Below are 17,276 nucleotides of genomic sequence, written 5' to 3' on the forward strand. Positions count from 1 at the left end.
TGGGAAATCCAGCTAAGAAACATCTTTTTTTTTTTTTTTTTTTTTTTTTTTTGTGGTACGCGGGCTTCTCACTGTTGTGGCCTCTCCCGTTGCGGAGCACAGGCTCCGGACGCGCAGGCTCAGCGGCCATGGCTTACGGGCCCAGCCCCTCCGTGGCATGTGGGATCTTCCCGGACCAGGGCGTGAACCCGTGTCCCCTGCATCGGCAGGCGGACTCTCAACCACTGCGCCACCAGGGAAGCCCCAGAAACATCTTTTTAGACATTCATATTAACCTAATGAGGTAGGTATTTCAATATCTTCATTTTATGGGAGAGGAAACTAAGGCTTAGAATGGCTAAATAACTTAACTCCTTGCCCCCAGTATCATATGCCCAGCCAGAATTACCCAGGATTCACCAGTATTAATGCTCAAAGTCCCAAGCTTTACGGGGAACCATGATGTTTACCTTCTTCCCCCACAAACCTTTCACCCTAGCTATTTATAAGTATAGTAAGTGTGTGAGATGAAGAGGGGATAAGATGGACACATCTTACTGGAAGTTGGAAACTTCCAACTTATTGGAAGTTGGGAGCTGGAAACACACACTACTTTGAATTTCATATCCTTTTAGGCCCCTGCTCTTGATATTAACTAACAGTTCCTAGTTTTGTCATCAACTTCAATGCCAAGGTTAAAATATCCTAGTTAATAAGCATCTTCCCACTTATCTATCAGGCTCTCTGTTCAGATAAGCGCTCACTCCATCTGCAGGTTTGTGGTGAAGTCCTGGGGAAAGGGTCTTAAATAACTGTCCTACGAAATTTGAATCTGACGCCACTCCAGGCAATGGCCAGGCTCTGGATGGGGACAGTCCAAGCTGTGGTCCGTGAAAACTGGGCTTTGTGGCCCCTTCCTGGGCTGATCTGAGACCAAGATTTGTGAAGGCTGATATTTTTATAGCAATTAATTATTTCAACACACTCTACCTATCACCAGGCAACTAAAGGCGCTCCTCTTGTGGGTACTGTTAATACCACTAATCCATCTGACCTTCCTGCGAGGCAAAAATCTCTTCATTTTTATCCCCATTTGGCAGATTTTAATTAACTTCTCAAGGCCAATCAGTTAATCAGTGGAAAGCGGAGATGAAAAGTGGGACAGCTGCCTCTCTGTGCACTCAAAATCACCAGCCACCCTCCCATCGTCTTCCCTGCCAAGCCTTAGGTCTGCAGGAAAAAGTCGACAGCCATTTCCGGCAGAGAAGAGCAGGGCTTGCAAATCCATCAGCCTAACAGGTAGTCACACTGCATGACCAGTTCCCTTCTGAGGCAGAATAAATGATTCCTTTAGCTCTCGTATCCTGGGTTTTTCTTTACGATGGGAATACTTGTGTCACATTGTCAAAACCCATGAAGATATAAAGATTTTCTATCAAACCGAAAGGCTTTCTGTTTTAGCAAGATAGTGTTAATGTCATCTGTGTGGCCCAAAGTAAACAGACCCACAGTGTGTTCCCGATGCCAGATACGCAGGGGAAGACAGGCTTCTTAATACAGCTAAGAGGCAAATAAATCAATTCTTAAAAGGCGAGCTAAGCCTGCAACGCAGGCATTTACGGGAACTGCCTCCGAGCTGCATCTGAGGTTCTACTGTAGGAGCACCAAATTACAGTTTTTGTCTCAAAATAGATAGGAGGTTGAATGGAGCACACAGAGATGTCTGGGTATTTTTGGAGTCTGAGAACATTTAGTGCCCTCAACACCAAATCTTCTACTAAAGCTCCATGAGGCAGGTAAATGGGAGGTTACCTGGAGAAAGCGATTCCAAGGCTAATGGTACAGTTATCAAGGGGAGAGACTGTCAATAGGCAGGTAAACAGTTCCGTTTTGTTGTTGTGGCGAGAGAGCCAAAAAGAATAGTATTTTTAAACATTAAATGTTAGTGTGTGGGATGTGATATGACTCTTGGCAGTAAACTGGTAGGGAAGCACAATTTTTTTTACAAAACGTATAAGGTTGATAGCTTTGAGGGTCTCTGTATGAAGGTTTGCTTTTAACCAGCCACAAGCCACCTATCTGTGTGGCCACTTCCGGTCCTCAGCAGTAACACAACACCCAGGCACACATGCACCTGTGCCATCTCCTTAGGCGCTCTCTACATGCCCCAGTGCCTTAGCAGTCAGGCTTTGAAACATAACTATCTGTGATTATTTTTCTTCTCCTTGATTTGGAGAAGCATTTGAGCATTTGGTGTTTATGACAGTCCAGGTCCTAATAAGAGATGCGTCCTGTTTCTTTTCTCAGTCAGACTGATACTAACAAAATCCATCCACCCTTCTCCTTCCTCTGTTCGCACAAATTAAAAGTTTCATAGAGTTACGTGACTTATTTCATCAAAATTAATTTCAAAGTAGGTACTAGACACCACTATTTAATATCTCTTAATGTCACAGAATCATAATCAGAGGGGTCTAGCTAATAAAGAATAACCATAAGTGCCTGTAAGGTAAAACAATGTTTGTAAATTCTTATCACGGTGCCTGACACATAGTAATTGCTCAAAAATGGTTGTTTCTATCATCGTCACCTCCAGTCATACTTCTGGGTGTTTAGGCATATTCGAGAGGAAGTTTCAATTGAAAAAGAAATTTAGACGACGCGTCTTTTATCAGAGATTTATCCAAAAAGCAAAGTCAGTGGCCAGAGGATCATGATAGACTAATGCCATCGCCTAGATCTTCAATTCAGTTCGGAGCTAACAAATACGCTCATACTGTAAGATCTTCCTCATGATACCTTGTATAATCTCATTTGCAGGGGCATTGTATTTTAGTTTCATTTTCGAATAATTCTCACATGCAAAGAATCATAACTCAAGATTTGGTGTAAATAAAAATAAACTCCATTTAATTGAAACCACGAAGGAAATAATCCAGTCTCCCTAAAGAACTAAAAACCCGTTATATATATAAAAAAGAAGCCTGATGGCTGCTGGGTTCATTCTGCCACCATGCTTCTTTTTATTTTTCCATTTTGATAGATTCCACTTATATATAATTCTTTTATTGGCACACATAAGGGCTGGGCCTTGGTCATCTGAACAAAAAATATATTTCCATTAAAGGCTCTTAAGATGTTTGTTCTTCAAAGCAATGCTTTCTTCTTTTGGAGAAAGTTTTTCTTGAGGGATGGAGGAGGGGAGAAAGAAGCGGGGGGGAAGGAAAATGGGGAAGGGAGAGGGGAGGGGAAGGAGAACGACCAACCAGAGAGCACACAATACTCGAGCAAGAAAAAAATGGAAAACAAACAACTTGCCTCTGGACTCCACACGGAGGAGCTGTCAGTGGCATAGGAATCTTCAAATCTCCGGTTATTAAAAGCTGTCTCCATCTCCAAGCTGCCCTGTGTGGATTGCCGGCTGAGGCTGCGGACCACGCGGGTCTCTTGGGGAGATGTGCCATGGTGCCTGGTGTCCCCCACCTCACGAGGGGACTGTGAGTGGGCAGAGATGGGGTCATCTTCGCCATAAGACAGATTCTCAGAATAAGTCAGTTGGCTGGCTCCATCCAAACCTAAATTTGCAAAAAGGAAACTCTTTCAAATATATTATCATGTTTCACCTTTTTATCTAGAGAAAATGAGCAGTAGCAACTACACCAGTCAAGTCTGCAAAAACAAACTCACTAAACAACACCTGCAGAAACATACTTTCATCTATATGGTAGATAAATTTGGTCCATAAAATTGAAACCCATTAGTTCATTATGTAGGGTACAAGAAGGTTTAATGCTTTATAATAATATGAGTATAAAGGATGAGTATTATGTGGATAAAATAAACACATTAGCATTTGGTTGGAGCTAATGACCACAGGACCTTCGGGATGAATCTAGAAAGCAAGAATAGTAATCAGCTATAGAGATCATATGTTTTCCTGGCTTTACCATTCTTCCGTCTCTCTTCCACGTTCGCCATATCACCCTCTGCTCAAAAGGCTTCAGTGGTTCTCTCAAGCAAAAAGTTCTCTACTTACTCCATGGAAAGAACACTGGACCTGGATTCATATGATCTGAGTTTAAATCCTAGCTCTGCATTAAGAACCTGAACAACATTTGAACTGCCTTAACCTTTGTTTTCTTATCTATAAAATGATGATAAAAGCCATCAGAGAGTCATTGTGGACACATGAAATAATATCTGCCTGGCAACCACCAGCCCTCCCATAAATTTTAGCCTTGCTGACCTGTCTGGCCTCAACCAACCCAGCAAATCCCATTTGCTATACTACCTCCCAACTCACAGACCCCTGTGGTCTCACAGGTCCATGAAAATGTTAGCTGTGTATTTTGGTTCACAGCGGTCCTCAAGCCCTCCCTCCTGTCCTTTCCTCCTGTCCATCCAAAGCCCCAACAACTCCTGAATCTTCCCTGACTCCTTCAGGCTCAGTGTCTTTCTCAGGCTTCGTGTCATCCTATTCTCTTTCTCTTCATCCCCTTCCTCTTCCTCAGTGTCCAGGTTACCCTCAGATAATAAGGAAAAACTGACAGGGTCTCCCTAAGCAACAGCTTTCACCCTAACTTGCTTCTACATCCAGAAAGTAGACAACGATGTCGTATCTCTTGGGCCTCTACTCTTCTCCAGTGGGCCCCATCCCAGGATGATAGAAAATTAGAGATATAGACAGGATTAGTGAGGATGACAAAGTATATATGGTAAATTCAGCTCTTATTTACACACTGTATGATAGCAATTGCTCCCATAGTTGGTCTTAAAATCCGAGCTAAAACATAACGTCCTTGAAGGCGCTAAGCCACATCTGTATACTGCATAGTCTTTATCTACCACTGGGTTGTACTAAATCTCAAATAACTTTAAATGCTAGGCAGATAAAAAATATTTGAAACAGTCAGGTGTGCAGCAATATCGAGTGGTGGTGACAGTGGTTTAGCAGACAATATATGACCCACCTACAATAAACACCCAAATTTTAAAATATGTTATCACCCTATGCAGACCATATAAAAACATCTTTGGGAAGACTTGGTTTTCAGGGCACAACTTCAGACTCCTGATTTGGGATTTTGCCAAACCATGGCAAGCCATCGAGATGTTCCCCATCTGCCCTGTTATTCTTAATAACTCATTTCAGGCCTCTTGGAAGCTCTGTCATAGGGCACCTAACATCTTTACATTCACATTTTCCGTTATTTGGCAAACGCCCTTAAAAATGGCCACAGAAAATGACAGAACGAGGGGTATTCCATATGCAAAAACCCCATAACACAAAGCAGAATTTTCTCTCAGGCTCTAATTAGCCCATCCATTCCTCACACACACGAACACTAAAATGTCCTATTAAACAGTGGGTCATTCATCAACGTGTGTAGCACCCAGCAGGATCTCAGCACAAAATCTAACTTTGCCAAGAAATTACCCCCATAAAATTGTCTCATGACTTCAACTCCTACGGTGATAATACTTAGATCAGTAATAATGGAATTTTCAAAAGCTACATTAAAGCCTTGAAAAGCTATTCATAACTGAAAAACATAAGAACTATATTAATGTAACAAACCATTTTCCTTGACAGACAAGCAAGGAATGAATTAGAAAGGCAAATCTGGGGGACAAGTCAAGTTGCAAGGAGGGGTAAGGGGAAAGGTGATTCACTGTTACATAAAGCAGTCTTCCTGTGCTTTAAGTTAAAGAAGGTCATGTCACCTTAAACACATATGGAAAAGTAATTGCCTGTCGAGAAATGTATCCTGGCTTCTTAGAAATTACAGGGCATAAGTATGTCACATCAACCATATTTATTTTAGTAGAGGAACGTTTTTAGTTCATATCCCATTTTGATGGAGTGTAAACCTATTATCCAATTACTTTCTTTCTACTCCCAGACCCCTCCCTCCATCACCCATATACCAATACTTTTGCTAACCATCTGTGATGGTCAGTTTTACGTGTCAACTTGGCTATAGGCCTCAATTATTCAATCCAACAGTAATTTAGGAGTTACTGTGAAGGCATGTTGTAGGTGTAATTAAAGCCCTTAAGCAACTGACTTTCAGTAGAGGGGATTATACTACATAATCAGTCCATTGAAAGGCCTTAAGAGGAGAACTTAGGCATCCCTGGAGGAGAAGCAATTTCATCTATGGACTGAAGCTTCATCTCCTTCCTGAGAGTTTCAGCCTATCCTTCCCAGCAGCCTGTCCTGTGGATTTCAGAGCTGTGTATTCCAGTGGCCTACACAGCCCCTACAATCGCATAAGTCACTTCTTTGCAATAAATCTCTTGAAATATTATATATATATATATATATATATATATATATCTCACCCTGAAATCCCCTTCATATCTGATTGATACAATCTTGCTTGATACACCATCCTAAACAAAAGTGAGCACAGATTCTGGGGATGATTGACCTGTTTTAAATGACACCAGGAAGGTAATGACTAGCTTCTATGAAACACCCTAAGAACTAAATATTTCACAAGCAAAAATAAGGCTTTGCTCAAAACAAACAAACAAAAAGCCCAATAAGTGGGCTATTATTCTGCAGCCCACCTTTCGTGCGTAAAGACCTCACGCACAACTTCTGATTCAGATCACTTGGCTCAAACCCTCTTTGACATTATCAGGAATACAGGGACAATGAATGCACAATAACACTAAATCAGATATGTGAGACAGGAGAGAACTTGCCTGGAATATGAAGATTTTTTACGTGGGTTTGGACCTTGAATTTCACTGGTCCAACATTTTGAATGCATTTTTTAAGTGAAACAATTGTCTACAATTAAATTTGATCTTAGAAAATTGTGTTTAAGGTAGAGGGAAAAATAACTAAATAGATAAGAGAATAGGCACCAAAAAACAGATCCTCTCTGGGGTTCATGCTTAATCTTTTCCTTATTCTTTACTGCCGATGCAAATTCACTGATCTAAAGATGAACAAAAAAAAAGGACACAGAAAAAAAACTCATGCAATAAAAATTACATTAACATTTCCATGGCATTTGATAACCTAAAATTTAGCACACAGTTAATCATTCCTATGAAAATCCTGATGATTTTCTTCCAAATCTACAGGTAATTCATTGAATGTAGTGGACATTTTCCTCCATCCCGATAGAGAAAAATTTAGCCTTTCTATCACCATCTGTCAAAAACTTCAGAATTGCACCAGTTATGACAAAAGTTGTTGGTAATTCCAGGAAGGGTGAGGGCTAGAGTGTTTGTGAGAACTCTCAGAACAGCAGCCATTTGTATAAATCAAAATCTAGACACTTGGGCTTCTGGGAAATGGGGCCATTAGCTTTAGAATTAAACAAGCTACTGTAGGGGATCAGCTGCTATTAACTTTCATTAGCTAACATTTGCCGTCTCAGTGGAGAGAGAGGAATGCTGTGATGTAACAGCAGAGAAAGAGAAAACAGGAGAGGGGGTGAGGAGATGACAGAGGGCCATTAGCTACTGCTACTGTGCTTTGGTTACATCGGGAGTTTATCTCCTGGCTTACCTGGGGCTAAAAAGGAGAGCAGTAAAATGTTACGTAGGCCCATGCCAATAAGTAAAATTACATGATGGTCAGCAAATTATTATATTCCTGCTGAAAAATAGGGTTCTTTTTATTAATTTTCCTCTTTTCCCCCTGCCTCATCCACATCACCAAATCAGAAATTTCTTCTCTGTTACCTTCTCTCAATCCTGCACTCTCCTTTTTGTCTTTCTACTACTAAGTGTTGAAAAACAAGGAAGATCAACTATGCCCCCATTGGCTGGACGGACCACAGGCCCAATGGAAAGAAGACGACTAGAGAACCCAGGTCATTTAGACCAGGTCACTACAGTGGACAGTATGACATTTTCTCTGGCTTTTTACCAAATACACTTCACAGACCCTTCCCTGTTCCAACGTCCTGTGCCTATTCAGGGTTCTGGACATAAAGGAGTTGGAGAGATGCCTGACCTTCGCTGGGGAAAACACTAAGAAATATCATACTGTTCTTTTCCTAGGTTCTTCTGTGTGCATGGTGGGGAGGGAGAAGGACCCTTGACAAGGCCCACCCGCAGTCACAGGCTGTGCTCACCCTACCTCTGAGTGTCCTCCTCTCCCTTTGTGAAAGGTAAACTTACGATGAAGATGGAGGCTGGCGTAAAACCTGCTCTGACCCATGAATTCTCACACGGGCTGGGGTCCAGAAACTACGGGGAATGAGGGATGGTGTGCCAGGCATGTGTTGTTTGAAAAAGGTTATTTAATATTATTATAATACATATTTTTATTTGGAAGATAAAACACACCTACTGTTTTAATATTACAAACTATCGAAAGTAAGGCTTCAAAAATCTGAGGTTACATAGATATATGGAAAATAGACTCTACGTTTCCAAATGGGAGGAAAGGCACAGAAGTGCAATGTCAGCAGACAGCTATGTAAAATTTTTGTCCTCGTCAGAAGGCAACAAGATTTTACAAAGCTTGGTAAATACCGTTATAGTCGTTAGTGTTCAAACTGTACAAAGCAGTAACCTACAAGAAAGGAAGGGATCCCACAAGTGGGGGTCAAGACTTTGGCACGTCTGATCCTTTCTCTCTGCAACGAGGCTGCTTGTGAGGTTTGAAGCAGCCCTTTTGCCCTGTCCCAGCCTCTGGGTCCTGCCCTATTTTTCTTTTTCCTCTCTGGACTCTTAGATGCAAGTGCAGTGACTCAAAAACGTTCTTACCATTAGACATCCCGGGTCTAGATAAAGGAAAGGTTTGATGCAAAGAATACCTTTGCAGGCAGACACTTCTGTGCTGGCCTCTTCGTGGGTGGAAAGCCAGCGGCTGGGTTTTGGTTTATGCTCCAGTCCTGTCTGCTTTCCTTTCTCAGATGCTCCCGAGCGGAAACTCTGGGACCGGGGCACAGAAATCTCAAATTGTTTGATAACCTCCTCGTCGCTGTCAGAAGATGTGGGCAGCTTCTCATCAACTCCAAAGGTGTTAACTGGAAGCAAACAAGAGCAATGAGTCTCCTGCGGGGCCCATGAGAAAACAGAGATAGATAATCCAGAGAGATAGAAGAACATGGCCAATCAGTCTGGATCAAAGCAGACTGAACCTGGGTAGAAAGAATTCAAAGCACTTTTTTTTTTTTTTTTGCGGTACATGGGCTTCTCACTGTTGTGGCCTCTCCCGTTGCGGAGCACAGGCTCCGGACGCGCAGTCTCAGCGGCCATGGCTCACAGGCCCAGCCGCTCCGCGGCATGTGGGATCTTCCCGGACCTGGGCACAAACCCACGTCCCCTGCATCAGCAGGCGGACTCTCAACCACTGCACCACCAGGGAAGCCCTCAAAGCACTTCTGAAACACAAATTTGAGTCCACAGGAATGAAACAGGAAAAGAAAGCTCAGGAGGGTAATTAGAAGTACACGGCTAGACCCAAGAGAAACCACTGGGACACCCCTGACTAACATAATGAGCCCTCTTATTGAGCTGGGCACCCTGCTGATGTGTTATGTTGCTGGCATGTGCTCATGACTGTGAACAGGACAGCAATCTGCACCTGTGCCTTATGTGTAGTTCTAGTCAATGATGACGGAAAATACTCTCTTCGCCTCACCTCAGTTATTAAAACATACAGAGCCAAGCCCCACTTCAGAGAAGAGATATCAGCAACTGAGATCTTCCCCAAACTTCCAGTTTTGACAAGTGACACCACACTGTATGGGTTTAAAAAGTTAATAAATAACTAGTTTATACTAGAAATGCCTTTCTCAGCACCAATGACTCAACCCAAACACCCTTTAAATTATTCGCACCACTTTTCCCACCCCAGCACACTGCTCTGTCCTCTTTGTTTCTCCAGCAGGCCGTGATCATGATCAGTTCTGCCCTTGCCTGTCCTGCTCCTTCCACCTGAAACTCCCCCTCCCGCAGGTGTTTACCTGGCTGGCTCCTCTCACCACGGAGGTCTCAGCTTGACTGACACTTCAACCTAAACACTTCTCTGACCATCCTCCTACCTGAAGCAGCTCTGTTCCCGTACCTACCACCTTTCTTTCTTTCTTTCTTTCTTCTCCCCCATAACTTCCATGAAAATAAAGACATTACCTGTTTTGTTAACTGATGTCTCTGTGGTATGTAAAGCAATGCCTGCTGCATAGTAAGTACTTAATAAACACTTGTTAAATGTTGAATAGATTGGTGAATAGCCAGTATTTTCTCCCAAAACCCTGAGCGCTCCTCCCCGCTCCCCAACAACACTCACACATGCTTTCCTGTGCCTGGAATATGCTTTTCCAGCCCCGTCTAGACTCGTCCAGAATCTAGCTCACCATTCAGGTCTCAGCATAGACATCATTTCCTCCAGAGAGTCCTTCCTTGACCCCTTAAATCAAGTTTAGGGACTTAAGGCTCCTTCCACATGCTGTGAAATCACTCCCTGTCCTGTCCTGTCAGTGCTCCCTCCAGCTCTGTGGCAGAATTACCTATTTAATTGCCGCCCATTCCACCTAACCTGTACACACCCTGAAGGTAAGGGGCACATCAGACTGCCCACCTTTGCATCCCTCCAGGCATTATCTCTGTGCCAGGCGCGTGGCAGGCTACTCTGTAAACATTTGCTGAGTGAGATTTGGAAACGATAAATAATGGGGAATTATTTTTTAAAGATTTACTCTTTCCATCCAAAAGTCACACAGTGGCTCCTGGGAAGGATATGGGTGTTAATTCACAGATGGGTCCTGAAGATCACTTCTGAATCAGGGGCTAAGAAGAAATTAAAAAGCAATACTTTAAGTGAGAGAAAATACTTTAAACACCAGCCTGGCCAAAACATTTATTGTCTGGCTTAAGAGTTGATTTTCCTGAGGCTCTTTGGAAATTAGTAATTATAACAGACTGAATGCTTTTCATGTGCCAGGCGCTGTCCTAAGCGCCTTACACATATCTCACACAAAACCCCGATTACTGTTCCCATTTTCCAAGTACGAAAATTGAGGCAGAGAAAAGTCTACAACTGGCTGAAGATCGTACTGCCAGGAAGGGGAGAATCAAGATTTGAATCAAGTCAGCCTGTCTCTAGAGACCACGTTTCTAAACACTCTGCCAGAGAATGGGAGAGAGATGGCAGAAAGAACTCTTATTCTCTGTGCTCACATTAGCTAGCTGAGTCTATGTGGCCAAGTCTCTTAACCTCTCTGACCCTGTTTCTTCATTTGTGGAAGAAATACCTTCACTTTTAATGTCTGGATAATTTCCCAGATCTTTTCTAGATCTAAATTCTCCGACTCCAAACGTTCTACCTGACAGGCACCAACATTCAATCTGTTTCTCTCTTTTATGGAGCAGCTGATCCCTGAACATAAGAGCATAATATTGTTTTCAGCTCACTCAATTCTACTGTTGGCTGTGACCAGCCCCATGGTAGGACCTGAAAAGCTAAGTGTTAGAAAAGATTCCATTGCTGTCTCAACAGAATGCCATTACAATGGGCAGTCTCCTCACGTCTCAACGTGCTGGGCATAGTGCTCTGGCATGGGATGGACCATCACATATGGAAGATACCCAGAGACGAATGGGACCAAAACTAAACTCTCTCCACCTTTAGAGTATAGGACCAGCTAAGCACCTGGGAGATACTCAGGGAGATACATGCATTGTGAAGTGGCTGGATTAGACATCCATTGGCACTTTTTCCAACTCTGATATTCCATTCCATTTGTATTACTAGGCCAGTTTTTAAAAATGTAAATAGTCAAAAGTCCTCAATTTTAAATTAAGTGAGTTAGTCCATGGGTATTTCCTCATGTATAAAATCAGGAACTAGAATTCATTCATTTACCAGCATGTAGTCCTTGACTTTTTTTCAGTGAGTCACTGATCAGCCACAGAGCACATATTCTCCTCACTCGATATAAGAATCATAACAGTGATTATAATGCTTCCCATTTACTAAACATATACTATATGCCAGGCACCTTCTGGGTACTTTGCATATATTATCCCATTTAATCATCACAGCAACACCATGAAGTAGGGATGATTATTATTCTTCCCATTTTAGAGACAGGAAACAGAGGCATAGAGAGGTTAAGTGACTTGCCCTAGGCAACAAAGTTAGCAAAGTAACAAAGCTGGGACTTGAACATAGAATCTCTGTTCTTAGTCACTGCACATATCATCAAACATCATTGCATCAGGACACTAGAGCCATATCTAGCTTACTTTTCAGAGTGAGGTGAGAGAGGGTTCTACCATTTCCACCCTGAAATCTGCCAAGAGGTTGCTTCCTTTGTGAGAAGAGAAGAGCAGTGGGAAGAAGAGTCAGTCCATGTGAGAGTGAACACACTCAGGCTGCAGTATAACTGGCCCATTGCTCCTCGTGGGATTATAAATGCAACTGCACATGTTATGCTAAACCTGAGTCCCCAAAGATCTCAGGGAATTCTCTGTTTAAAAAGGAAACCTACCATCTCTCCTAGAAACCACTGAGCAGCAACGGGAATCAATAGTGGTGCTATTATAACAATAAAAACAATCCCATATAAAGCATTTATCATGTTCCAGGCGCTGTTCTAGAATCTTACATATGATAACTTATTTACTCCTTACAATAACCCAGTGAAGTCAATACTTTATTATCCCCATTCTGTGGATGGGGAAACTGAGGCACCATGAGGTTAGTAATTTGCCACAGTCATAACAGTTAATAAATAGTGGAACCAAGATTCAAACCCAGGTGGTCTTGCTCCAAAGTCAATATTATTAATGACTACATTATGCTCCCTCTACCATCTGCTTCTTCAAGGAAGAAAATCCAGGTTAAAATCTATACAACTGCGTTTGGTCACTAAGACGATAAAATCACATAAGTTGGACTAGAAAGGATTTTCATGAGCATCTATCTGTTCCCTCATTTTCATGAAAAGAAACCAAAGCCCAAAGAGGCAAACTGAGTTGCCCATGGTTATACCAAGCCAGGACCAAACGGAGGTCTCCAGGTTTCCAGGTCAATGGTTTTGCCACATTATTTTCCAAGCTCTCTCACTGGTCGGTTATTTTCTCAAATTTAAATTTTGACTCCTATCTTTTTGAAAGATCCCAGCTGCTACTTGCCTTGTAAGAGTCTGTCAACAACTAAATAGCTGATCTGGATTTCATTCAACATAAATCTTTGAAAATCACAAAGTCTCATCTAAGTTGTAGCACTTATTTCAGACATAAGATAGTACTTTCTGAAACACTGTATAAATACCAAGTTCAAACCCCTTTCAAGATATGCACTTGGGAAAGGACATGATGGAAATTTGTAATAAAATCTTCACCTCTGGGCTGCCCTGGTGGTGCAGTGGTTGAGAGTCCGCCTGCCGATGCAGGGGACACGGGTTCGTGCCCCAGTCCGGGAAGATCCCACATGCCGCGGAGCGGCTGGGCCCGTGAGCCATGGCCACTGAGCCTGCACGTCCGGAGCCTGTGCTCCGCAATGGGAGAGGCCGCAACAGTGAGAGGCCCGCGTACCCGAAAAAACAAAACAAAACACTTAATCTCTTTATCTAATTATCTTGCTAAAACAACAGAGAAAAAGTTGCACAAATGTCATGGATGTGAATACATCTTGAAGTTGAGATTGTGCATTTCACTCAATCACAGAATGCAGGAGATCTTAAACACCCCCTCAGTAGCTACCACCAAAGAGAAGTCAGACTCTTCTGCAATCTTTCTGATGCACAGCCATCCAGCTCCATCCCTCTGTTGACACACTACTGAGTTGCCACTGTGGGCTTCTTGCACTGGCAGGAAGTTCATGACTTTGACAGAAAAAGAGAGTTATCTGTAGACACATCAATATCAAGTCTCTACAGCAGTGCCATCGGAACATGTCTCCCTCTGATGTTTAGTGAATTTTTTTTTCTGGTAAAGAGGGGCAGAGGAAATGCCATCTTCATCTTCCACAATTAAGAGACAGGAAGGTGGGACCCCAGTGCCACAGAAACTGCCTGTCAGTCTAACACCAGTGAAGGCTAGAGTGGTTAAGAGTGCAGAATCTGGAGTCAAGCTACCTCAGTTTGAATCTGGGATCTTCTATTCTCTGGTCTAAGATCTAAGCAAGTTCCTTAATCTTTCTGAACTTCAGGGTCCTTATTTTGCTATTCCTTATTTCTTAAAGTTGTTGAGAGGACTAAATGGGATAAACCATGTAAAGGTACTTAGTATATGCCTGACATATGATATGCTAAATATGTTAACGATTATTATTATGCCTCATCATGGCAGTGCCCTATGTGGAAACCCTTCTAGGAAGCCTCGCATTTACATGCAAAGGGAAGAATGCCTGTTCTCGCAGGGTCTGACTTGCAAACTCATCATTAGAGCTGCTGTAGGGAAAGATGAAAGAAACAAGGGCTGGAATAGGAGAAAATTAAGCTGAAAATGTGGGTTGTATCACCTTCCTTCCCTCACTCTACTTTTTTCCAAGCCTAGAGGTGGAGCACTCTGTGAGAGTTGGCAATGCCGTCTGGATGTGGGCAGTGCTCAACACCTGCTCATTTTGTTGCTTCTTTTAAGGCAACAAAACCACCAACTGGTGATGCAAAGAGAGGATTTCTTAAGCCTGACTGCTGCTATTTTACAGATGGAGAAAGACCTTATACACGCTCAGTGAAGATCCAAGCTTATTAATTCCTTCCCACCCACACAGGAGCAATTAGGTGCAGGGAAGTACTGCTCGTATCTTATAGATGGGTTGTAGAGACAGGCGGGGGTGGGCTGTGCTCGGTGGTACGGTACCTGGGTGCCACTTTTAGCTACAATTGCAGGAATCCCTAATATGCCAGATTTCTCAAATACCCACGGCAAATGTCTGCCTAGGGTGGTTGGATAAGGATAGAAATAAGAACAAGAAGTTGGTTAGGGTGAGATAGGGAGGGTGGGAGGGAGAAGCAAGAGGGAGGAGATATGGGGAGATATGTATATGTATAGCTGATTCACTTTGTTATACAGCAGGAACTAACACACCATTGTAAAGCAATAAAGATGTTAAAAAAAAAAAAAGTTGGTTAAAGTGAAAAAGTAGAAGGGAGCGTCAAAGGTTGACAACTGCCCCTGTCAGATCCTAAAAAAAAATGGTCACACTTTTAGACGCATAATCCAACCATTCTTGGACTCAGGCAGGATAGGAAAAGATTTTTATAAATCATCAGCCTTGATTTTTTTCAGACTATGCTTTGTGGAGGTCTGGGTTTCCACAAAGGAGCTTCAATGCCACCCACAGTAAAAGTGGAGATGTGGGTAGTTGCACTGAGCAGGTTGAGCTATACACCCTGTACAATCAGGGCTGTTTTGCTTTAAGACAGTTTATATTTTTATAAGATTCTGTTGGGAAAAAAACAAGAGTCCTGACTTTTTTTTTAAGTTTGAAAAACATTGATATAACCCAACTCTCTCATTATACAGAATAGAAACTAAGGCTGAGACTACTTAAGGCACATAACTATATGTCAAGTAGCTAGTTAGTGGCAGAGGAAGGATTACAATTTGGTTCTCTGATGCACACTTGTTTTGTCACCCTACACCTTGTATGAGATGTTTTGACAACTTTATTTCATATATGAACAAAGAGACAGCACTTGTAATACTTAAATATGAGTTAGTCAGATAGAAAATATTTTACTAAAATTAGTAACATAAAGATCACTACACTAGGGAAAAGTAAGTTACAATATTGAGGATTCCAGTTATGATAACAGCAGAGTAAGAGACTTGAACTAACCTAATAACACTTATGAATTCATGAAAAAAATTTAAACCAACTATTTAAAGGCATAGGGAGTGAGCAGGAGCAGGCAGAAACTGGAGGGGATCGATTTTTTTTTTTTTTTTTTTTTGCGGTACGTGGGCCTCTCACTGCCGTGGCCTCTCCCGTTGCGGAGCACAGGCTCCGGACGTGCAGGCTCAGTGACCATGGCTCACGGGCCAAGCCTCTCCGCGGCATGTGGGATCTTCCCGGACCGGGGCACGAACCCGCGTCCCCTGCATCGGCAGGCGGATTCTCAACCACGGCGCCACCAGGGAAGCCCCGAGTATTTTTAAAGAAGGAAATTTCACTGGATGAGATCCATGGTTATACTACTTTTCTGCTGAAAGTATTCCTAAGTCTATGAGGCACAGGGCATCAAGGACTCAGGCAGAAATCACAAGCATTATTGACTCGAGGTGCCAGAGGACAGAATTCAAGGCAATCCAGAGAAGCTGGAAATGGAGAAGGAAACCCCAGAAAAGAGGAAACCACAGAGAGGGAGCCCCAAAATCTGCATATGAACTTAGCTCAAACACTTGGCTAAAACCTGAACTATGAAAGCATGGGGGAAGAGTCCAAGAAACCTAGAAAACGTAACAGCTAGTGGGCTAAAAATTTGATTAGACATTTTGGTTTAAGCCTACCTCAGTAGGGACTGAGTTAGGAGATTGAATCTGGCCAAGGTAGAGGGGCTTGGAAGACACCCCAGGTTTTCCATTAAAACTTTAGAAGGGTCAACATTAGAAATAAGACTCAAACTGAAATAAGCCCAGCATAACAAACTATAAAACCAATATAGTCAAAGGAATCAACTAGTAATTTCCCTGTGGGCTAAAACAAAAAGCAATATTCTTTATAGGAAGATGAAAGAATCTATTACCTTTACAACATTTCATCCATAATGTCCAGTGCACAGTCAAAAGTCACTAGACATACAAAGTAACAAGAAAAATGTGAATCATCAAGGAAAAAAAGCATTCAGTTGAAACTAGTCCCACGATGACTCAGATGTTGGATGCAAAAGACAACATCTTTAAAGTACCTATTATAAATAAGTTCAAATAATCAAAGGAAAAGGTGATTGTAATGAATATAAATAAGGATAATTTCAGTAGAGAAATGAAAATAATATTTAAAAAACTAAATAAACTTAGAATTGAAAATAAAATCTTCGAAGTTAAAAAATTCAGCCAATTGGTTTTGTAACAGATTGGAGATGGCAATGAACTTCGAAGGAGCTCAGTAAAAAGTAATCAATCTGAAGAACATAAAACCTTTGGAAAGAAAATAAACAAAACCTCAGTGAACAAGGATAACACATCAAGTTGTCTGAAATATGTGTAACTGGAGTCCAAGGAGGAAAGAACAAAACAAAAGGACTCTCCCCCATGCTTTCATAGTTCAGGTTTTAGCCAAGTGTTTGAGCTAAGTTCATGTGGAAGAAAAATATTTGAAAAACAATGGCTGAGAATCTCCCAAATTTGGTGAAATATCAGCATAC

At 42.1% G+C, this 17,276-nt stretch overlaps 1 protein-coding gene across 1 annotated transcript in view; it reads right to left on the reverse strand.

Moving 5' to 3' along the window:
* Positions 1-17,276, reverse strand: part of SYT16 (synaptotagmin 16) — a gene marked incomplete at both ends in the record, with an annotated part of 119,935 nt that overhangs the window by 26,502 nt on the left and 76,157 nt on the right. The window contains 2 exons of the mRNA XM_082648125.1: positions 3,298-3,554; positions 8,769-8,981. Coding sequence (XP_082504251.1) covers positions 3,298-3,554; positions 8,769-8,981 — 470 coding nt within the window. The remainder of the gene's footprint in view (positions 1-3,297; positions 3,555-8,768; positions 8,982-17,276) is intronic.

Source organism: Grampus griseus, assembly GCF_964374135.1.
Source record: "Grampus griseus genome assembly, chromosome: 2".
NCBI classification, from domain to species: Eukaryota; Metazoa; Chordata; class Mammalia; order Artiodactyla; family Delphinidae; genus Grampus; species Grampus griseus.